General features: G+C 45.2%; 1 protein-coding gene across 2 annotated transcripts in view; it reads left to right on the top strand.

Moving 5' to 3' along the window:
• Positions 1-19,549, top strand: part of PRDM2 (PR/SET domain 2) — a 104,196-nt gene that overhangs the window by 59,585 nt on the left and 25,062 nt on the right. The window contains exons 6-8 of one of the 2 annotated variants that reach the window (XM_036257165.1): positions 1,456-1,566; positions 7,398-11,778; positions 15,102-17,678. In XM_036257165.1, coding sequence (XP_036113058.1) covers positions 1,456-1,566; positions 7,398-11,778; positions 15,102-15,114 — 4,505 coding nt within the window. In that variant the 3' untranslated portion in view covers positions 15,115-17,678. Of the gene's footprint in view, positions 1-1,455; positions 1,567-7,397; positions 11,779-15,101; positions 17,679-19,549 lie in introns of those variants that run through there. The other variant, XM_036257164.1, reaches the window with a different exon arrangement.

Here is a 19,549-nt window from a genome sequence, read left to right as displayed (position 1 = left end):
CCCACCAGGATTTGGTGCCAGTGAAGTCCTGAGTTCGTTTTAGCTGCTTTGGAAATGAACGGATCGACTTGTTTTCAGAGATTTGAGTGAACTTTTACGCAGTTGCCGAAAACGTCTTTCTTACTAAAGAATTAAGGGTTTAAAATGGTATCTTAGAGTTTTGTTTTTAAGACTAACAGTAAATGGCTGATTATTAAGTATTTTATACTATTTTTCTTGTTCAACCTCTTAAATATTTCTCAAAAATCTGGTGGTGGATTTAGGACTAATACTTGTTTTGTATTGTAATTGGTGGTGTTATTTTTAATCATTATGATCTTTGCAATGATGATATTTTGTGTCTCTGATCCTAATTTCCATCCCGTAACCTACATTAGTTAGTGACGCTGCTCTGTAGTGATTCGCTGTTGTGGAGCAGACCACTTTCCAGAAGCGGCCGGTGGCTTTGGCATATCTTCTTACTAATTCAGAGAGAAGGTGGCTGCTTGTTGGAATGAGACAGGCTGGTGCGGTGCTGTATGAAGCCTGGTGGAGAGAGCCTTGCAGAGAGAAGGGAATTGGGGAAGGTGATAGGACCTGTTCTGAACCTGAAAATGGAGCAGTAAAAGCTACCAGGCATAAGAAACTAAGAATTTAAAAATGGGTTTCGAATTTGGGTTAAATCCTACAGAGACTGACCTTCTGCGCTCCAGCAGCGTTAGCGTCTGTTGGGAGGTGTTTACCCTTCCTGAGCACCGCGGTGACGTGAGTCCACTGTTCCAGCTTGTCAGAAATGTACTGCATTTCCATCTTATCTTCTGAACTGTGCTATCACTTGGAACTCAGTTCATGTTTCCTGAGTTCCAGCCTCTGAATTGTTTCGGACTGCGAGTCGAGTTCCACAGGACCCTCTGAGTGCCGTGCTGGCCGTCAGGGAATTATTCACATCAGTCTGCATTTCGTGTTGGAGCCATTGTGCATGTGTGTCCCTTGCAGTTCCGCAGTGGCTCTGCTTCTGCTGGTTTCCTTGGACAGTTGCAGATACTCCTGTCATGACTGCATGGGCCCCAGGTTATCCCATACTGTTTTTCCTAATGTGCTTCTTACAGATAACCAGCCTGCCAGTTGCTACTGTGTGTATGGTATTAAAACTTAGTGCTGTTATCTAATGTTTCGGTGAGTTGAATATGGCTAACTTTTCTAGAACATATTTTCTATTAGTTTGATTTGATAGTTGTTAGAGCTACGAGGGAACTAATGCCCAAGATTCTCATAAATACAGGATTTATGGGTTCTTTTTTTCTCTGACATGACTTAAAAGTATTTGTGTTCGTCATCTCTTCCTTTCTTTAGGAATTGACAATTGCTTAGACATAGACAGCTTGCTGTGGTGATGGGATTAGTAATTGTCTCCTTCAAGATTTCAGGGTAATAGTGAATGAATGAACCAATAAATAAGTAAATAATGTGTTTCAGGGAAGAAAAAACCCCAGGAAAATAAAAACAGAGGAAACAAAACTGAAGACATACAGCTGAAGACAAGTGAGCCAGATTCCGCCTCTGCAAGAATGAGAGATTCCGCAGAAGGTAGGCTGGGGTATTGGACGTGTGTGATCTGGGTGTGTACCACCAGTTTCTATAACGTCGTGTCTCCTTGGCATGCCTGTCTGAGAACCATTTCAAGAACTGGAGAGGATTACACAGCATGAAGGCCCCCTACAAGCCCACCATATGTTCAAAAACATATTAAAGACCTTCCTTGTTGAAAATGAAATTATACCTCATTTAAAATAAAATGAAACTTTCTATGTGGTTGCATTTATAAATAATTTACAAAGTTTAAAACCATCAAAAAAATCTATGGTGACAAAAATCAGACTGCCAGGGACAGGGTGAGGAGCAGTGCTAGTCCATACCAATCTGTGAGGTGGTATATAGTGTATTTACCTTATAAACATTGTATCTCGCTCTGTGCTTATGGGTTACAATAGGTGCATTTTGCAGCTTCGTTAAAAAACTACTTAAAATATCAAACACCCTTGATTTTATATATCAGGATGAAAAATGTACAGAATGAAAAGTGGGTTTTTGTGTTTTGTTTTGGTTAGAATTTAAATTTCTATCTTATCTATTGTATTTCTTCCCACTAAACTTTTTTTTTATGGTCTCTTCTGAGGACTAATATTCTAGGCCCGCCATGCTGTAAGAATTCAGGGAGGCATGGATTAATAAAAGTTAATCAGAACCCTGGCTGGTTTGACTCACCTGTTAGAGCATTGACCCTTGGACCAAAGGATTGCGGGTTTGATTCCTAGTCAAGGACACTTACCTGGGTTGCAAGTTCAATCCCTGGCCCTGGTCGGGGTTGTGCGGGAGCCAACCAATCGATGTGTCTTTTTTTTTTTTACCCTCACCCAAGGACATTTTTTTCCATTTTTTGTTCACATAGAGGGGGAGGGAGAGAGAGGAAGAGGGGGAGGGAGGGAGGGAGGGAGAGAGAGAGAGAGAGAGAGAGAGAGAGAGAGAGAGAGAGAGAGAGAGACAGACATCGACGTGAAAGGGATACATCGACTGGCTGCCACCCGCATGACCAACCAGGGCCAGGGACAAACTGCAACTGAGGTACGCACTCTTAGTGGAAACTGAACCCGGGTCTCTCTGGACCGCAGGATGATGCTCTAACCACTGAGAAAACCAGCCAGGGCTTGATGTGTCTTTTGCATCGATGTTTCTCTCTCCCTCCATCTCTTCCTTCCACTCTATCTAAAAATCAGTGGAAAAAGATCCTCCAGTGAGGATTAACCAACCAACAAACAAAAAAGTTAATCAGGTCCAGCTGGTGTGGGCTCAGTGGTTGAGCCATCGACCCATGCACCCAGAGGTCGTTGGTTTGATTCCCAGTCAGGGGACACGCCCAGGTTGTGGGCCCGATTTCCAGTGGGGGGCATGCAGGAGGTGGCCAATCGATGTTCTTTCTCATTGATGTGTCTATCTCTTCCTCTCCCTTCCTCTCTCTAAAATCAATAAAGGGAAAAAAAAGTTAATCAGAAAGGCATATTGCTCTGTTGAGCCACCATATTGAGACTGTAGCCATTAGAAAGGGAGCTGTCTTAATTTGTTATTTGGCCAATTTATGCAAAGACTAGAGCTTACTCAAGACTTGTTCATAGGCAGATTTCAAAATGTAAGTTTTGCCTCTTTCAAGAAACATTTGTAGAGGAAAAAATACCAACAAAATATTTTTGATTCCTTTTAAGCTATTTTATTAGCACTGTTTGTGGTGGTGATATTCATAAAGAATTGTAATTTCCTATGGCATTTTATGAAGAATAGACAAGTTTATTTTCTGGAACCTTATAAAATTAAGTTCTACCTGCTGATAGCAGATTTGCCAAGAAGACATTTGTTTGAACAATAGCGACAAAAATACTTAAGAACCTTACTACCGTTTGTGACAGAATTTAAGAAGAAAATCTAACAATTCCTTCTCTCCTTCAAAGATTCAAGACAGTTATTTTTTTCCTGATATAACATTAGGCCCCATGGAAAAAGATACTTAAATATTAACCTTTTTCTGAAATAACTGGTTAAAGTGTGATTGGTTCTATACAGTGTAGTTGTCGACCTCTCCTAAATGTTTTGCATGTCCTTAAAAAGTGGTCTGAGCAAACAGTCCAGACTCTTCCCGTGTTCACCTCCTTTTATGTTTAAAACTCAGCGCCATCATGGAGTGTGCGGACACACTGTGCGCTGGGCCTCACCATTGAGCAGAGCTGGGCATGTTCGGTTCATACTACTTTGGATAGTTTCAAATCTGAAGTTCTTTAGCAATCACAGAGAAAGAAAATAATTTTTTTTAATTAAAAGAAGCCACTGATTTTGGCCAAAAATAAACTATAAAGAAATTTCTGTGCCTTAGAGATGTTATTTTCACTTTCTGTTGTCTCATTCCAACTTTTTTAGCATCATGGCAGGTCTGTGTTGAACATGTATTTGAAAGGGAGTTAGCTCCTAATTTGACATACATTACCACCATCAAATGACTGATTTCGCAGTTTGTGGAAAACTCGTGGAGTTACGAAATTTGTCGAGGGGAGAGAAGGCTGGTTTCTGTTTAGAAGCAGAAGCTTCATTGTTAGTATGTGTAGTAGCAGATGGGTAAAAGTAAGACATATTCCTGGGAAACAGCAGGGTGGCTAGGGCGAACAACTGAGTTTGTATTAATACTTTGCATTTGCAACTTGGAACAGTTGGCCTTTTTAACCTCATCCTCTCCCCTGTATCCAGGCAGTGACCAGGTATGTGACAGGTCTGTTTTTTCTTGACAGTCTGGCTACTTTTCTCTGCCTTTACTGCTTCTATCTCCATCTCTTAGTGTGGGTAGCCACCTTCCCCCTTCCAGTATCACTGCATCAGTATTGGTCGTCTGCCTGCAGTAGTGCCTTTTCCCAGATCCTTAATCCACATAGCAGCCAAACCTCCCAAATGGCATTCTCCTGCTTTAAAATACCTTAATGGATCCCCGTTATCCCTAGGTAGGTCCAGAATAATTGATAGTGTGCTCCATGTTTGATTCCTCCTGTTAACTTTTTCTTTTCTGTCTTTGACCTTCAGGTTCAGCCTGCTCAGTGCTCTATCTAAGAAGCCTTCTCTGATTAGTTAAACCACATAGGATGTTCCTCTTTTGTGCTTCTGTAGCAGCACGTGCACAAGCGTAACCATACATTTGTTACAGTAGTTTGCCTGCTTGATTGTAGCTCCTGTTAAAGTGAAGCTCTATAAGGATTAGGATCTTGACCATCTTGTTCACCTAGTACTGGCATATCGTAAATATTTGCTCAGTGAACAGGGGAAGAGTCAGTAACAGAGCCACGAGAGGTCCCGGTAGCTCTGCCTCCTGTATACAGCCTTTCTAGCTAAAGTGTGTGCAGTATGGGGGGCTTAGTTCAGCAGAGGCACTGGTGGTCCTGTAGAGAAAGCATCTTCTCTGTCAGCATTAAATGTACTAGGACAGCCCCTGTCTTCGAGTCCCCTGCTGTCCCTGTGTTTTCTTTATCCACTGTCTAGTTTCTCTGCTTTTTTTTTTTTTTAATCCTCACCCGAGGACACTTTCCCATTTTTTGTTCAGGTAGAGTGGGAGGGAGAGAGAGGAACAGAGAGAGAGAGAGAGAGAGAAACATCGACGTGAAAGGAACACATCGAGTGGCTGCCACCCGCACAACCGACCAGGGCTGGGGACAAACTGCAACCGAGGCATGCGCCCTTAGCGGGAACTGAACCCAGGTCTCTCAGGACCGCAGGTTGATGCTCTAACCGCTGAGCCAAACTGGCCAGGGCTCTCTGCTTTTCTTTATAGCTAAACTTGAAAGAGCTGCTTATAGTCTCCCCGTCTCTTCTTCCTTCTTCCATTCTCTTAGGAACTTCATTAGGCATTTGTCCCCACTCCTCCACTAAAGCTTTTGTCATGTCACACCCCCACCTGGGTAAATGGAATGCTTCATTTGCCCAGTCTTCATCTTACCTAGCCCATTAGCAGTTCTCCACACTGCTAATCGCTGCCTCCCGGTAACGTTGTTTATGTTGTCTAAGGGTCACCACTCTCTAGATTCCTCACTGGTCATTCCTCCGACCTCTAAGTACTGGAGTCATCTGGGGGACAGTCTTCCCATCTCTCTTCTGTCTGCATTCACTTTCCAGTGACCTTGTCCAGTCCCATGCTCCAAATACTGTTTTGAGTCTGAGGACTTATACATTTCTAGGCTCAGCCTCTTGGTTGAACTTGGTTAACTGCTTAAAATCTTTATGTGGATATCTGTCGGATACCTCAAAGTTTAGGACATCAAAGTAAACTTAATTTTCCTCCAACACACACACACACCGCCCAAACCTGCGCTTCCCTGTCTTCTGCCTAGTAAGCAGGATTATTATGTTGCCATAGGGTCCTTCTCAACATCTCTCCCACCACCTCCAGCCAGCAGGCACATCTTGTGAGCTCATCTCCAAAATATATCACAGTCTGAGCATTCCCACCACCTCCATGCCACCCTAGTCTCTGTACCCTGCCCCTTGCCCCTTCTCCTGGAGGATGTAGCTCTCTCCTCTCCCTGCCTCCACCCTTATCCACCTAGAATTTTCTGTCTTCCTTGTAGCAACTGGAATGATACACCCTCTCTCTCTTTCTCTCATTAATCCTGACCCAAAGATATTTTTCCATTGATTTTTAGATAAGAGTCGAAGGGAGGGAGAGAGAAACGTTGATATGAGAGAGACACATCGATTGGTTGCTTCCTGCCCTACCCAGACTAGGGCCAGGGATTGAACCTGCAACTCAGGTACATTGATTCCTTTGACCAGGAATCAAACTCGAGACTTTGGTCTGTGGGCCAACGCTCTAACCGCTGAGCCAAACCGGCCAGGGCTAGAATGATTCTCTTGAATATAAGTGAGTTGTATCATGTTTCTGTTAGAACTTTCTGGTAGTTCCCTGTTTCACTCAGAGTGAAGGCCAGCAGTCTCCCAGGTTCTGTTTAGTTGTCGCTCTGATCTCATCTCCTGTTCTCTTGCCTCCCTCCAGTCCTCCCCCACCCAGGGCCTTTCCAGATTTCTTGCTATTCCTTAAACACATCTAACAAGTTCTTGACTCAGAACTTAGTATCTGCTACTTGCTCTCTCCAGAGAGCTTCCCTCTCCCAGCTGGGTACTGGCATGGCTCACTTTCTTTAGTCCTCTGCTCCACTATGCCCTGCTGGTGAGTCCTTCCCTGGCCACCTGGCTGCTTCTGTGCATCGGACTTCTGAGCTGTCAATAATTTGATCAGGCTTGGAAGAGGTGATCGCTAAGGTTTTTGTTACTTGAAAAAATTCTGATCCACATGATTCTGGAAAATGTTCTGTCTTCAAAATATGTAGATTTAGTCAGGAAGGAGGGAAAGAATCATTCCCTTCAAGCAGACTACTAAGAGTCTAACCTGGTAATATATTTAAGTTTTCTTATTCCATAAGAAATTGGAATGCACAGTTAGTCTCCTGAAATTCAGTATCCACTACTGCAAGTCAGTTTCAAGCACTATAGTGTCTGTAAATAAAAATATATTTATGTATGTGTGCTTACACACAGAAGAGTGTCATCTCCATGGGACTCTTTGTTCATGTATGTCTCCTCACTGCCCAGTGTATTGCCTGATTAGTAGCAAGAGCTCTGTAAATATTAGCTGAATGAATGAAAAAGAAAGAGAGAAAGAAAGAAATGGATTCAAATCCAGTACAACTTTATAAATGAGAATGTGGAGCTGCTTACTGTTAATTATAACCTCCCTTGTACATTTTAGGTGCTAAGAAATAACTTGAGTAATAAGAATTGATCTTGAAGCGGCCAGTTTAGCCCTCACCTCCATGCTTCTACTTCCCTGTGCTTTCTAGGTGCCAGAGAAGAGGCCGAGAAGCCTTCAGCCTCGGCAGTCGAGCAGACAGCTGTTCTTCAGGAGGTGCTTAGTCAGGATGTGCTTCCAGGGCTGGTGGCCCCTCCCCCTGCCGGCGAGCCACAGACAGAGCCCGGCGACAAGCTAGAAGCAGCACGTTGTGAGGTGAATGACCTGGAGGAGGAGGAGGAGGAAGAGGAGGAGGAGGAGGATGAAGATGATGAGTTGGAAGAAGAGGGGGAAGAAGAAGCTGACATGCCAAATGAAAGTTCTGTGAAAGAGCCAGAAATACGGTGTGATGAGAAGCTAGAAGATTTATTAGAAGAACCAAAAAATATTTCAAAAGACGCTCTCGAAGACTCTCCAGAGGTAACACCTGTTACCAAAATTCCCAAAACTAAGGAAGAGGCCAACGGTGATGTATTCGAAACATTAATGTTCCCATGTCAGCATTGTGAAAGGAAGTTTACAACCAAGCAGGGGCTTGAGCGTCACATGCATATCCACATGTCTACAGTCAACCACGCTTTCAAATGCAAGTACTGTGAGAAACCCTTCGGCACGCAGATCAACAGGCGCAGGCACGAGCGCCGCCACGAGGCGGGGTTGAAGCGGAAACCCAGCCTAACACTACAGCCATCGGAGGACCTGGCTGATGGCAAAGCATCTGGAGACAGTGGCACTCCAAAAGATGACTCGAATCCTTCCACTCTTGGGCAGGACTGTCTGATCTTGAGTTCAGAGAAAGCTTCCCAAGAAACAGTAAATTCTTCTGTTGTAGAAGAGAACGGAGAAGTTAAAGAGCTTCATCCATGCAAATATTGTAAAAAGGTCTTTGGAACTCATACTAACATGAGACGGCATCAGCGTAGGGTTCATGAACGTCATCTGATTCCCAAAGGTGTGCGGAGAAAAGGCGGCCTCTTGGAAGAGCCCCAGCCAGCAGCAGAGCAGGCCCGCCCGGCCCAGAATGTCTACGTACCCAGCACGGAACCAGAGGAGGAAGGGGAGGCAGATGATGTGTACATCATGGACATCTCTAGCAATATCTCTGAAAACTTAAATTACTATATTGATGGTAAAATTCAAACCAGCAGCAGCACCAGTAACTGTGATGTGATTGAGATGGAATCTAGTTCGGCGGACTTGTATGGTATAAACTGTCTGCTTACTCCAGTTACAGTGGAAATTACTCAGAATATAAAGACCACACCGGTCCCCATCACAGATGACCTTCCTAAGGAGCCTTCCAGCAGCACAACCAGTGAGTCCAAGAAACGGAGAACTGCTAGTCCTCCTGTGTTACCCAAAATTAAAGCTGAAGCAGAGTCTGAGCCCACAGCACCCTCGTGTTCCTTAAGCCTGCCTCTCAGCATATCCACTGCAGAGGCAATGTCCTTCCACAAAGAGAAAGGCAGCCTGTACTTGTCCTCAAAGCTCAAGCAGCTCCTTCAGACCCAGGATAAACTGACTCCCCCCGCGGGGATTTCGGCACCTGAGATCCCTAAGCTTGGTCCTGTCTGCGTGTCCGCTCCTGCGTCGATGTTGCCCGTGACCTCGAGTAGGTTTAAGCGGCGGACTAGCTCCCCTCCCAGCTCTCCGCAGCACAGTCCTGCCCTTCGAGACTTTGGAAAGCAAAGTGATGGTAAAGCCATGTGGACTGATGCAGTTCTAAGTTCCAAAAAGCCCAAATTAGAAAGTCATAGCAGCTCCCCGGCGTGGAGCTTGTCTGGGAGAGACGAGCGAGAAGCCGTGAGCCCGCCTTGCTTTGATGAATACAAGGCACCTAAAGAGTGGGCTGCCAGCTCCGCTTTCAGCAGTGTGTGCAGCCAGCAGCCATTGGATCTGTCCAGCGGTGTCAAACAGAAGGCTGAGGGTACAGGCAAGACCCCGGTCCAGTGGGAATCGGTGTTAGATCTCAGTGTGCATAAAAAGCCGTGTAGTGACTCGGAAGGCAAGGAATTCAAAGACAATAGCATGGCTCAGCCGGCCTGCAGTGCTATCAAGAAAAAGAAACCGACCACCTGCATGCTGCAGAAGGTCCTTCTCAATGAATACAATGGCGTCAGTGCACCCATCGAAAACACGGCAGATGTGACCAGGAGCCCGAGTCCTTGTAAATCCCTAGATCCCCAAGCAGATCCTGACTCGGGTTTATCTGCCCCTGCTGTGGAGTCCCCACCTGATGTTTCTCCTTCATCCCCTGTCCTCCAGACACCCTCTCTTTCTTCTGGGCAGCTGCCTCCTCTCTTGATGCCAACACATCCCTCGTCCCCTCCACCCTGTCCTCCTGTGTTAACTGTTGCCACTCCGCCTCCTCCACTTCTTCCAACCATACCTCTTCCAGCTCCCTCTTCTGGGGCATCTCCTCACCCGTGTCCCTCCCCACTCTCGAATGCTGCTGCACAGTCCCCACTTCCCATCCTTTCTCCGACAGTGTCTCCCTCGCCATCGCCCATTCCTTCCGTGGAGCCGCTCATGTCTGCTGCTTCGCCGGGGCCTCCGACGCTTTCCTCATCTTCTTCCTCATCCTCCTCTTCTTTCTCTTCGTCTTCCTCCTCTTCCCCTTCACCGCCTCCTCTCTCAGCAGTATCCTCTGTTGTTTCCTCTGGGGACAATCTGGAAGCCTCTCTCCCCATGATATCTTTCAAGCAGGAGGAACTAGAGAATGAAGATCTGAAACCCAGGGAAGAACCACAGCCTTCTGTTGAACAGGATATTGTTCAGGAGACATTCAACAAAAACTTTGTCTGCAATGTCTGTGAATCACCTTTTCTTTCCATTAAAGATCTAACCAAACATTTATCTATTCATGCTGAAGAATGGCCCTTCAAATGTGAATTCTGTGTGCAGCTTTTTAAAGCCAAAACTGATTTGTCGGAACATCGCTTTTTGCTGCATGGAGTGGGGAATATCTTTGTGTGTTCCGTTTGTAAAAAGGAATTTGCTTTTTTGTGCAATTTACAGCAGCACCAGCGAGATCTCCACCCGGATAAGGTGTGCACACACCACGAGTTTGAAAGTGGCACCCTGAGGCCGCAGAACTTCACAGATCCCAGCAAGGCCCACGCAGAGCATATGCAAAGTTTGCCAGAAGATCCTTTGGAAGCGTCGAAAGAAGAGGAGGAGGAGTTAAATGATTCCTCTGAGGAGCTGTATACGACCATAAAAATTATGGCTTCTGGAATAAAGACGAAAGACCCAGATGTTCGATTGGGTCTCAATCAACATTACCCAAGCTTTAAACCGCCTCCATTTCAGTACCACCACCGAAACCCCATGGGTATCGGTGTGACGGCCACCAACTTCACTACACACAACATTCCACAGACTTTTAGCACTGCCATTCGCTGTACAAAGTGTGGTAAAGGTGTAGACAACATGCCTGAGTTACACAAGCATATCCTGGCATGTGCTTCTGCTAGTGACAAGAAGAGGTACACCCCTAAGAAAAACCCGGTACCGCTGAAACAAACTGTGCAACCCAGAAACGGCGTGGTGGTTTTGGATAACTCTGGGAAAAATGCCTTCAGACGAATGGGGCAACCCAAAAGACTGAACTTTAGTGTCGAGCTCAGCAAAATGTCACCAAATAAGCTCAAAATAAATGCATTGAAGAAAAAAAACCAGCTTGTCCAGAAGGCAATCCTGCAAAAAAACAAATCTGCCAAGCAGAAGGCCGACTTAAGAAACGCCTCGGAGTCGTCCTCGCACATCTGCCCGTACTGCCATCGGGAGTTCACGTACATCGGCAGCCTGAATAAGCATGCTGCTTTCAGCTGTCCCAAAAAACCGCTTTCTCCTCCCAAAAGAAAAGTTGCCCATTCGTCCAAGAAAGGTGGGCACGCATCACCTGCAAGTAGTGACAGAAACAGTAGCAGCAGCCACCGCAGACGGACAGCGGATTCAGAGATTAAAATGCAAAGCACGCAGGCTCCTTTGGGCAAGACCAGAGCTCGAAGCTCAGGCCCCGCACAGGTCCCACTGCCCTCTTCCTCCTTCAGGTCCAAGCAGAATGTCAAATTTGCAGCTTCAGGGAAGTCCAAAAAGCCAAGCTCCTCTTTAAGGAACTCGAGCCCAATAAGAATGGCCAAAATAACTCACGTCGAGGGGAAAAAACCCAAAGCTGTGGCCAAGAATCATTCTGCTCAGCTTTCAAGCAAGACGGCCCGGAGCCTGCATGTGAGGGTACAGAAAAGCAAAGCCGTCTTACAAAGCAAATCCACTCTGGCCAGTAAGAAAAGAACAGACCGGTTCAATGTAAAATCTAGAGAGCGGAGTGGAGGGCCAATCACCCGAAGCCTCCAGCTGGCGGCTGCTGCCGACCTGGGCGAAGGCAGGAGGGAGGACAGCGGTGGCAAGCAGGAGCTGAAGGACTTCAGGTAAGCCTGTCCCAGGGCCGAGAAACTTGAGCTCAAGGTGTGGGGGTGGGAAAGACGGTTGGAAGAAAACAATATACTTGCCCAATGGTTTTTTTTCTTCTTTTTCTTGTATAATTTTGACATAAGCACTTAAAGGAAATGGCTGTTGCTTACGTTGTAGGCATGCGAAGAAGGGTCACTGCTCTGATTGCTGCAGAGATGGATACCACCTAGCTTTTATCTCAGACCTAGGACTCACAAAGTGTGCCATTTCTTTTAGGTTTGGTTGTGAATTGAATTTGAAACTATGCAAAGCTCTCAAAAGTACCCTGTTATGAAATTCTCTTAAACTTCCTTCCTATCTTGGGTAAAAGCTCAGTGTCACTTTTAATATTTCTGGATCATAGATCGTTTCTTCTGTTAACATGGATCGCTGAGGTCATTAAAACCATATTGCAATCTCATTTAATATTTCTGTGACTTAAACGTAGTTAGAGTAACGGAGAATGTTTCTATTATCCATGCTTCTGTTGTTTTCATTTTAAAAACTTGCCTCATTGGTTAAAACAAAATACACTATATTCATTTTTAAATGCCTTAAGTTTCCCACTCCCTCCTACCTCCCACATGGGGTGATAAACAGGGCAGATAACGAAGGAGAAGCAGCTAGGATAGTGCTCAGAACCCTCAGCAAGGCCAGACCCCTGTGGCTCCTTCAGGCACATGCTGAAAGCCAGGGCAAGGCAGCTGGGCTTGTCGGTGCCTTTGCTTCCCAGTGACGATAGGAGAATTCATCCTTGCTTAGAGGTGGTTTTACTGTTGTGTTTATGTCCTCCCTGTATTCAGAAGTGTTCTTAGCAACATAAAAACATAGGGCAGTAGTTAAATTTGTTACAGCGACTCCTCAAACTTTCTAAGTTACTTAAATAACCGCGGTTGATGGGCTTTCTTGGAATTCCTGCTGTTTTCCTGAAAAATGCCTACAGATCATGCTTGTGAAATATTCATCAGATAGAATTTCTGCAGAATACTTCAGAATCATGTTCTTTCAGAGTGAGTTGACTCAAGGCTTCCTGGGCTGTACCTTTTAGTGACTGAAAAGTCTTTGGTGGGGCAGCAGGCAAGCAGAATTAGAGTTAACTGGGGAGTGGACTGCCATTCTGGGGAGGTCATGAGGACCCAAGGTGCTGTTATCAATGCACAGCTGATGAGGTAGAGTTCTGGGTGCTGGTGTGCCCGAAGTCATGGCTAACGAAAGATGTAGGGAAGAATCGTTAGCCGAGGCTGATGGGAATGATTTACTGTTGGAATAAAGGATCAGATTTTATAAAAGCTACTTCAGAAATGTACTAAATAATTGGTTATCAGAGATCTTACTCAGCGTCTGGTCTGTGGCCATGGCCTGTGCATAAGCACATGTCTATTAGCTGTTAGAGCAGCCTGCCTATAGCACTTGAACTGCCCTGTTTGTACTCTTTGTTCTGGAGGTGCCACAACCACAGGACGTGCTTAACGCTAGTTCTTTTCAAGGTTAAAGAGCCAGATTCTGCCATCATTTTTACAGACTGTACTCGAAACATCTCCCAGGTGGTTGATGCTTTAGCATGTACTGTGTGTATGTATCCCCTTTGGTCTCCAATATTGTCTGAAAGAATCATTTTGTCCTGAATCCCAGTTATATAGTTCAAGGGTAAAGTTGGTAGGAAAAATTGAAATTCTATAAAGAAAAGTTCTTTAAGTAACTATAAGTGTATGTGGTTCATTCAGTTAGCCTCTTACTCATCCAGAGCTTTTTGAAGAAGAACCCTTAAGACCACAGGAGACCAATGTGCCTAATAAGATTATGTCTCTATGTCCTCCACTTAATTTTAATTATTTTACTTTGTTTCATAGTTAACAGAGGTTTACATTGCTGGAGTGAAAATTGGCCTAAAGGAAGCACAGAGAATCAGATGAGAAAGCAGTGTTCTAACTGGTAGATGGCAGCAGCAAGCATGCACGGTAGCTGTCCCCCTGTTTGTGTGTGTCACTGGGATGTGCTGTAGACACATCAGAAGGACGTGTGTCTTCACACGAGTTCATTTATAAGTGACCACCAATTTGTGAAGTACCAGGACATCATATTCTGATTACCTGGACATAAGAGGGGACATTCCTTCAGGGAGTTTGTAGTGGTCTTTTTAGTACCTTGTAGCCATTTTGTATAGAACTAGGGATTCCTGAACTCAGGCCTGGGGAGTATTATGAGGGCTTAGAGAGCAGGCCTTGTCCTTGGTACATTCCTGTTCTGTTACTCTGTGTCAAGGAGTTGTTTTCACTATAGTTGTCTTCCCTTTCAGTATATTTCTACTTGTAAATTTTATTCAGAGATGATCTCATGGCACATGGTTAGAAATACTCGCTTTTTCTCTGTTTTCAGTGATTTCGCTTTGGTTATCCCGTTGTGTATCCAAGGACTTCCCACAGCACTGGCTGCACCTCCTTTTCCTGCGTGTTTCACTGTAACATCTGTGATTAAGAGTCAGCCCCCACACTTAGACATTTGAGGCCAGTTTAGGATTCCACAGTTTTTCAAGTTCATACTTGCAGTCAGCATGTGAATGAAGTCGGAGATTTCCCTAATACAGAGGGCTCAGCAGAATTTGCCACTTGGTCATTTCCAGGAGCACAAACCATGGTACCAGTCAGGGTGTAAAAAAAGACATGGATTCCAAATTCTTAGGATAAAGCAGCAAAGGACACTGGGCTTACCACCCACCTTTATAGATCCTCCTGTTGCAGCCTGGAGTCCAGTGCACCCTGTGCTGGGCTCACCTTGCGCATGAGCAGCAGAGTCTCCTGTGGCTTCCTGGGGAAATGGGTTTAGGGCTCTTGCTCAGGGCTCATTTTCATGGGCTAGAAGACAAAAAGACAAGGAAAGAGATACATTTTTTACTCTCCTCTTATCCGTCTTTGGTCTTTGTAAATCCCAAGCTATTTATGCATTCTCTAATGCTCCTTGAAGAGCAACTTTTAAAAAACACGGTTTTTCCATTGCAGCTGATCAGAAACATTTAAAGATGGAGAAGCAAAATGAAATCCCAAGTGTTCCCCTTCACCACGAATTATTAAAAAAGAAAATGTTTATTTTCTCCCATATCCTTCTCTGCCACACCACTCCAGGTAGGGCTGGGGCCTTGCCAGTGCATGCCTTTTGAGTAGGACCCCAGGCCCTGCACACCTCCAGAGTCATTCTGTGGCCGTCTTATCATTTGTCATATGGTCTGCTCACCTTCTCTTAACACAGTCAATTCATACAAGGTTGTGTTACGTTGTCATTTATCTTCAGTTTTCTTATTTTCTAGGAACTTCCTGTAGAAAAGCCCCCCACACAAACCAAACCTTAATTGACTAAATAAAGATAATGCATGCTCAACTTAGGATAAGCACTACGACAAAGGACACGAAATCTACCAAGCTTGCAAGACCAGTTGAAGCTGACAAAAATCCTAACACTCAACTGATTGCCGGCAGGCTTCTTGTTGCCCTGGTTAGAGTCAGGCATCTGCTTCTTCGCTGGTGCCCAACACGTGCTGGGCACCCAGGTGATTGAGATGCAAGAGGGTGCTGTAAGACGGGCCAGAGAAACTGGCTCGTCGTCACGGGACTGACAACTCAGATGTGAGTGTGGCCCTGGTTTTTGGCACATAGCAGAGGAAGGAATGACTTGAACTTAACCTTGCAAAGCAAGTTCTCAGTTTTATCGATAGTTTGTTGTAGATTTCAGGGATGACAAATTCTAATGCACTCATTTTGAGATGTTTTGGTCACACACCAGCTCTTGATGCCTTTTTTTTTAAGTTAATTATAGGCAGAGAGACGCATTTAGCCTCTCTCCTAGCCTGCTTTTTTTTATATTATTATTATTATCACAAGCAGATTGCCAGCACAATGGAGAGGAAACCAGATTGGATATGGACTCCTTTTTTATGCCTCTTCCAGTTTTATGTGTATATATCCAGATGGACATCCTCTCAAATAATTACGTGGCACTAATTTATACCTATTACTGTTATTGGAGACTATGTAGCAATATACCGATGCCCAGGACGCATCACAGCCTATAAAGGTGTGTCTGCACATAAGTAAAAGAATTTTTGTAACAGGTTTTACACTTCAGTCTCTAATAGAGATTTAGAAACTACAAATTGGCCTCTTCCTGAGTATATCGTTTCTCCATACATTATATATGTTTTCACCCTAATTAATGACTGAGTTGGTGGGAAATGGCTAGGTTATTCATCGTTTTTGTTTTTGTTCTAAACTTTAAAAATAATCTACCTCTTAAAATTTGTAGTTTAATACTTGTTTGGTGAATTTGTGCCACTTTAACCCTTTCACTATCATTCCCATTTTGTTACATTTCTGTTCTGGGGACTTTGTGTTGAAATATTGTATAAAGCATTTGTAGCAGTTTGAAAATAAAATATTTAAAATTATTTAAATTGTTTTGGACACTTCAATTGTATTATATGTGATTTACATTTTACATTTGTGTTTGAGTTGTTAATCTGGAGAGTGTTCTTGTACTGGAGTTTGCTGTTAGTTATTTTATTGTTTCTTGTTGGAGAGTTATGATATAAAAGACTATTCTAATGAAAACATTAAAATTTACATTTGACATACAAAAGGGATTGTCTGTTGATTTGAACCGATGGCTTTGTAAGAGGGAAGGAGGTTGATTGTAGATAGACAAGTCAAGAGCTGTTTGTTTGCTGTTTATCCCCTTCCAGGATGGAACGAATCATTTGAGCTTGTCATGTGTACAAACGTTTTTTTATGCTGTTGTTAGCAAGCACTTAATAACTAGGGAACTTTAAATGATACATTTTATATCATTGTAACCAATAAAAACTTTCTGAAAGCTTGTGAAAGGACTGCATTTTGTACATGGCCGGGAGCAGTGAAGGTACACGAGGAAGAGGCATGCAGGAAGCAGGAAGCGCTGTCTGCCCCTGCGACCTCTTCACGCCTTCCTGTTGGCATTACTGAGGGTCTGTGTTTCTTACTGCTTGGCTACCATTGAGGGGGTTGCCACAAAGTCAGGGGTGCTGAGCAGGACTCAGGAGTGAAATAAAGCATTTCACATGTGGGGGTCTCCACTTCCTCTTTGCTTACTAACACTTTACTCTGGTTTGGGAATTTTTATTGTTAAGGATCCCCAAGGAATGAAGCAGAGAAGTTGGAACATCTGTATTAAGTTTCTATGGGGTTGCCATTTTTCTTGAGATTAAAAATGGTTGAATGTCGGCAGTCGTAAAGTCCCACGCGATAGCACTGTGGTTCTCATACCTTACATCGGTACGTGTCATTTCTTAGGGTAGACGGGAAAGCTGAAGGGATGGTCAGCATCTCCTAGTCAAGCGCCTCATTTCTGGTTTATGATACTCCTGTGGTCGAGACCGGAAGGGGAGGAGGTGAGAGGTTAGAGGAGTTACGCAATGGCTTCCAGTGTTCGTTGTTCTAGCTGCCCTCTAAAACCGAGGTTTGGATGTGCATGGCTCCCTGTTGGCCGCATGTTGTGTGATGCAAGGACACTGCTCCGGGACGGAGTGACTCCATCTGGCCGTCTGCTCTTCATCTGTCTCATCGGGCTGCCCGCCAGCAGGCTCTGACAGTCGGCCTCGGGCAGATCACTTCTGGGTTTTAGTTCGCAGTCTGTGCAAAGTGGGGAACGGCTAGATGGTCTCTGCGTTTCCCTTCTAGAAGGTCTTTTTACTGGGTACGGAGGCTGACAGACTTTCGAGGGACGGAGGAGCAGGGCCGGGTCTGTCTTGTGACTGGGTCTTGCAGCAGAGCCTGAAGTGGCAGACTCAGGCCTTGACTCAGTGGAGGAGTCCCCAAGAAGTCACTTCTCCCATCTCGCCAGCAGTGCGCTGCCCCATGCGGTTCATGCTCTTATTCTGTATGGAGTTAAACATTTAAAAAAAAATTTTAATCTAATAATGAAAGCCTTCCGTTCTTGCTGCTGTTTTCAAGCATCTGTCACGATGTGTCTGATTACAAACTTCTAGGATGGCTCTTTTGGTGGTTATAAGTACTTCCGCCAGGATGTTTTCTAGAGTCGCACTTTACCGAGCACCTGCTGTGTACCAGGCTGTGTCCTAGGTGCTCACGTGGATGAAATCTCGACCCTCACAGGACTTAGATTTGCGTGGTGGCCTTTTTTTCCTGTTTTGTACTTCACGTCCTAAACCTGCTGCTTAGTTCCACGTCCTCCAAGGCAGTTGGTCAAGGGGATGCTTCTCGCTTAGTATTTGAGTGTGGGTGTCTAGGTGTCAAAGTGACTAATGAAATGATAGTTCATTTAATGCACTTGACATTCTGTTTATGTGGATTTTGACTTGATAGCAAACCTCACTTTGAATAGATTGACTTATATCCATAAAAAAATTCATAAAGGGCAATTTACTTTGAAATTGGATGAGAGTCCAGGTGGGTGAGGACAGGGTCACCTTGGAGATATAGGCCACATTTCAAGTGCTGCAAAGACCAGGCTGACAGTCGAAGGAAAAGGTTTGCCATTTCTGCCGTGTTAGGGGCCCCGCGGCGCTGACCTCTTCCCTCCCAGGCCGCACCGACGCCGCTGCTGTTGCTTCAGGGCCTGATCTTGGAAGTTCCTGGTCAAGCGCTACTGATGGGCACTCAGGTGTCAGAGGTGGACATGCCATTTCGAGGGATGGGGGACCTGGGAGAGCTGAGCTGCCCTGGTGGTGGTGGCACCATCGCTGGACACCGGGCACTGGCTGGCACAGGACGAGAGCCACACCCTGCCCTCCAGCTCTGGTTCCACAGAACCCAGAGAGGTCAGGCGAGCAGCTCCAAAGCCTCACAGCTGACCTCTGAAACTAGGCTAGTTGGGGGCGGGCCTGTGTTGTCCGTAGTTTAAATTTCACAGGAAATTTTATTGGACACCAAAGAATTTCCAAATTTATGTGGGGAAAAAAAAATGTCTATAGCCTGTAATTGCTCAAGTTTCTGCACTGTGACTTGAGTCTCACATTTAATCCTTACAGCCACCCTGCAAAGTAGGTCCCCTCATTGTTCATGGTTTTCTGAAGGCTATGGGGTACCTTGGCGGGGAGGGGAGGAAGGAGGTTTCTGAAAGCAGCCCCGAGCCCTGGGCTATGGAAACGTGCACTTCCTGGGAGGGAGGGGTGCTCTGTCTCTAGTGAACAGACCACTGGCCACGGCGCACGTTCCCTCAGTGTGTTTGCTTCGAGGCCCACCCTTTTCCTGGCAGTCTGCCTACAAGGTGCAGGGCCTTCAGTGCACAGTGCTCAGGGGTTTTTTGAAAAGGGGAACGAGGTCCAAATTGGCGGGCATGATGAGTTCCATGTTACTGTTAACATTCCTAGACTAAGAACATAAGGGTCCCCCCCAAAAAAATTTTGAAGCACAACTTGAGATTTCAGTGGGTGTGCGGTGTAGAGGAAAAATGTAAGATTGCTCAAGAATTGATCAGTTCAGGCTCTGTGTCCCGTCTGCTGTTTGGGGAACGCCCAGCCCTCCCGCCTCCAGCCACAGCGGCTCACTCGAGTTCCTCCTCTGCAGGTGGTGACAAGCTCCAGGGAACCTGGCACAGCTCTCGCTCGCTGTGCGAGGTACCGCGCTCAGCATTTTCCAAAGTTGCCTCTTGTCAAGAACACCATGAGGTTGGTGTCGCTTACACCCGGGAAACAGACTTGGGCGAGTTGAAAGGTCACACAACTCGAGTGGCAAGCTGGGACTTGAACCACCTCTAACCTGCACC

This window comes from Molossus molossus, unplaced genomic scaffold, assembly GCF_014108415.1.
Source record: "Molossus molossus isolate mMolMol1 unplaced genomic scaffold, mMolMol1.p scaffold_m16_p_12, whole genome shotgun sequence".
Taxonomy (NCBI): Eukaryota; Metazoa; Chordata; class Mammalia; order Chiroptera; family Molossidae; genus Molossus; species Molossus molossus.
This window is presented reverse-complemented; position numbering and strand designations above follow the sequence as displayed.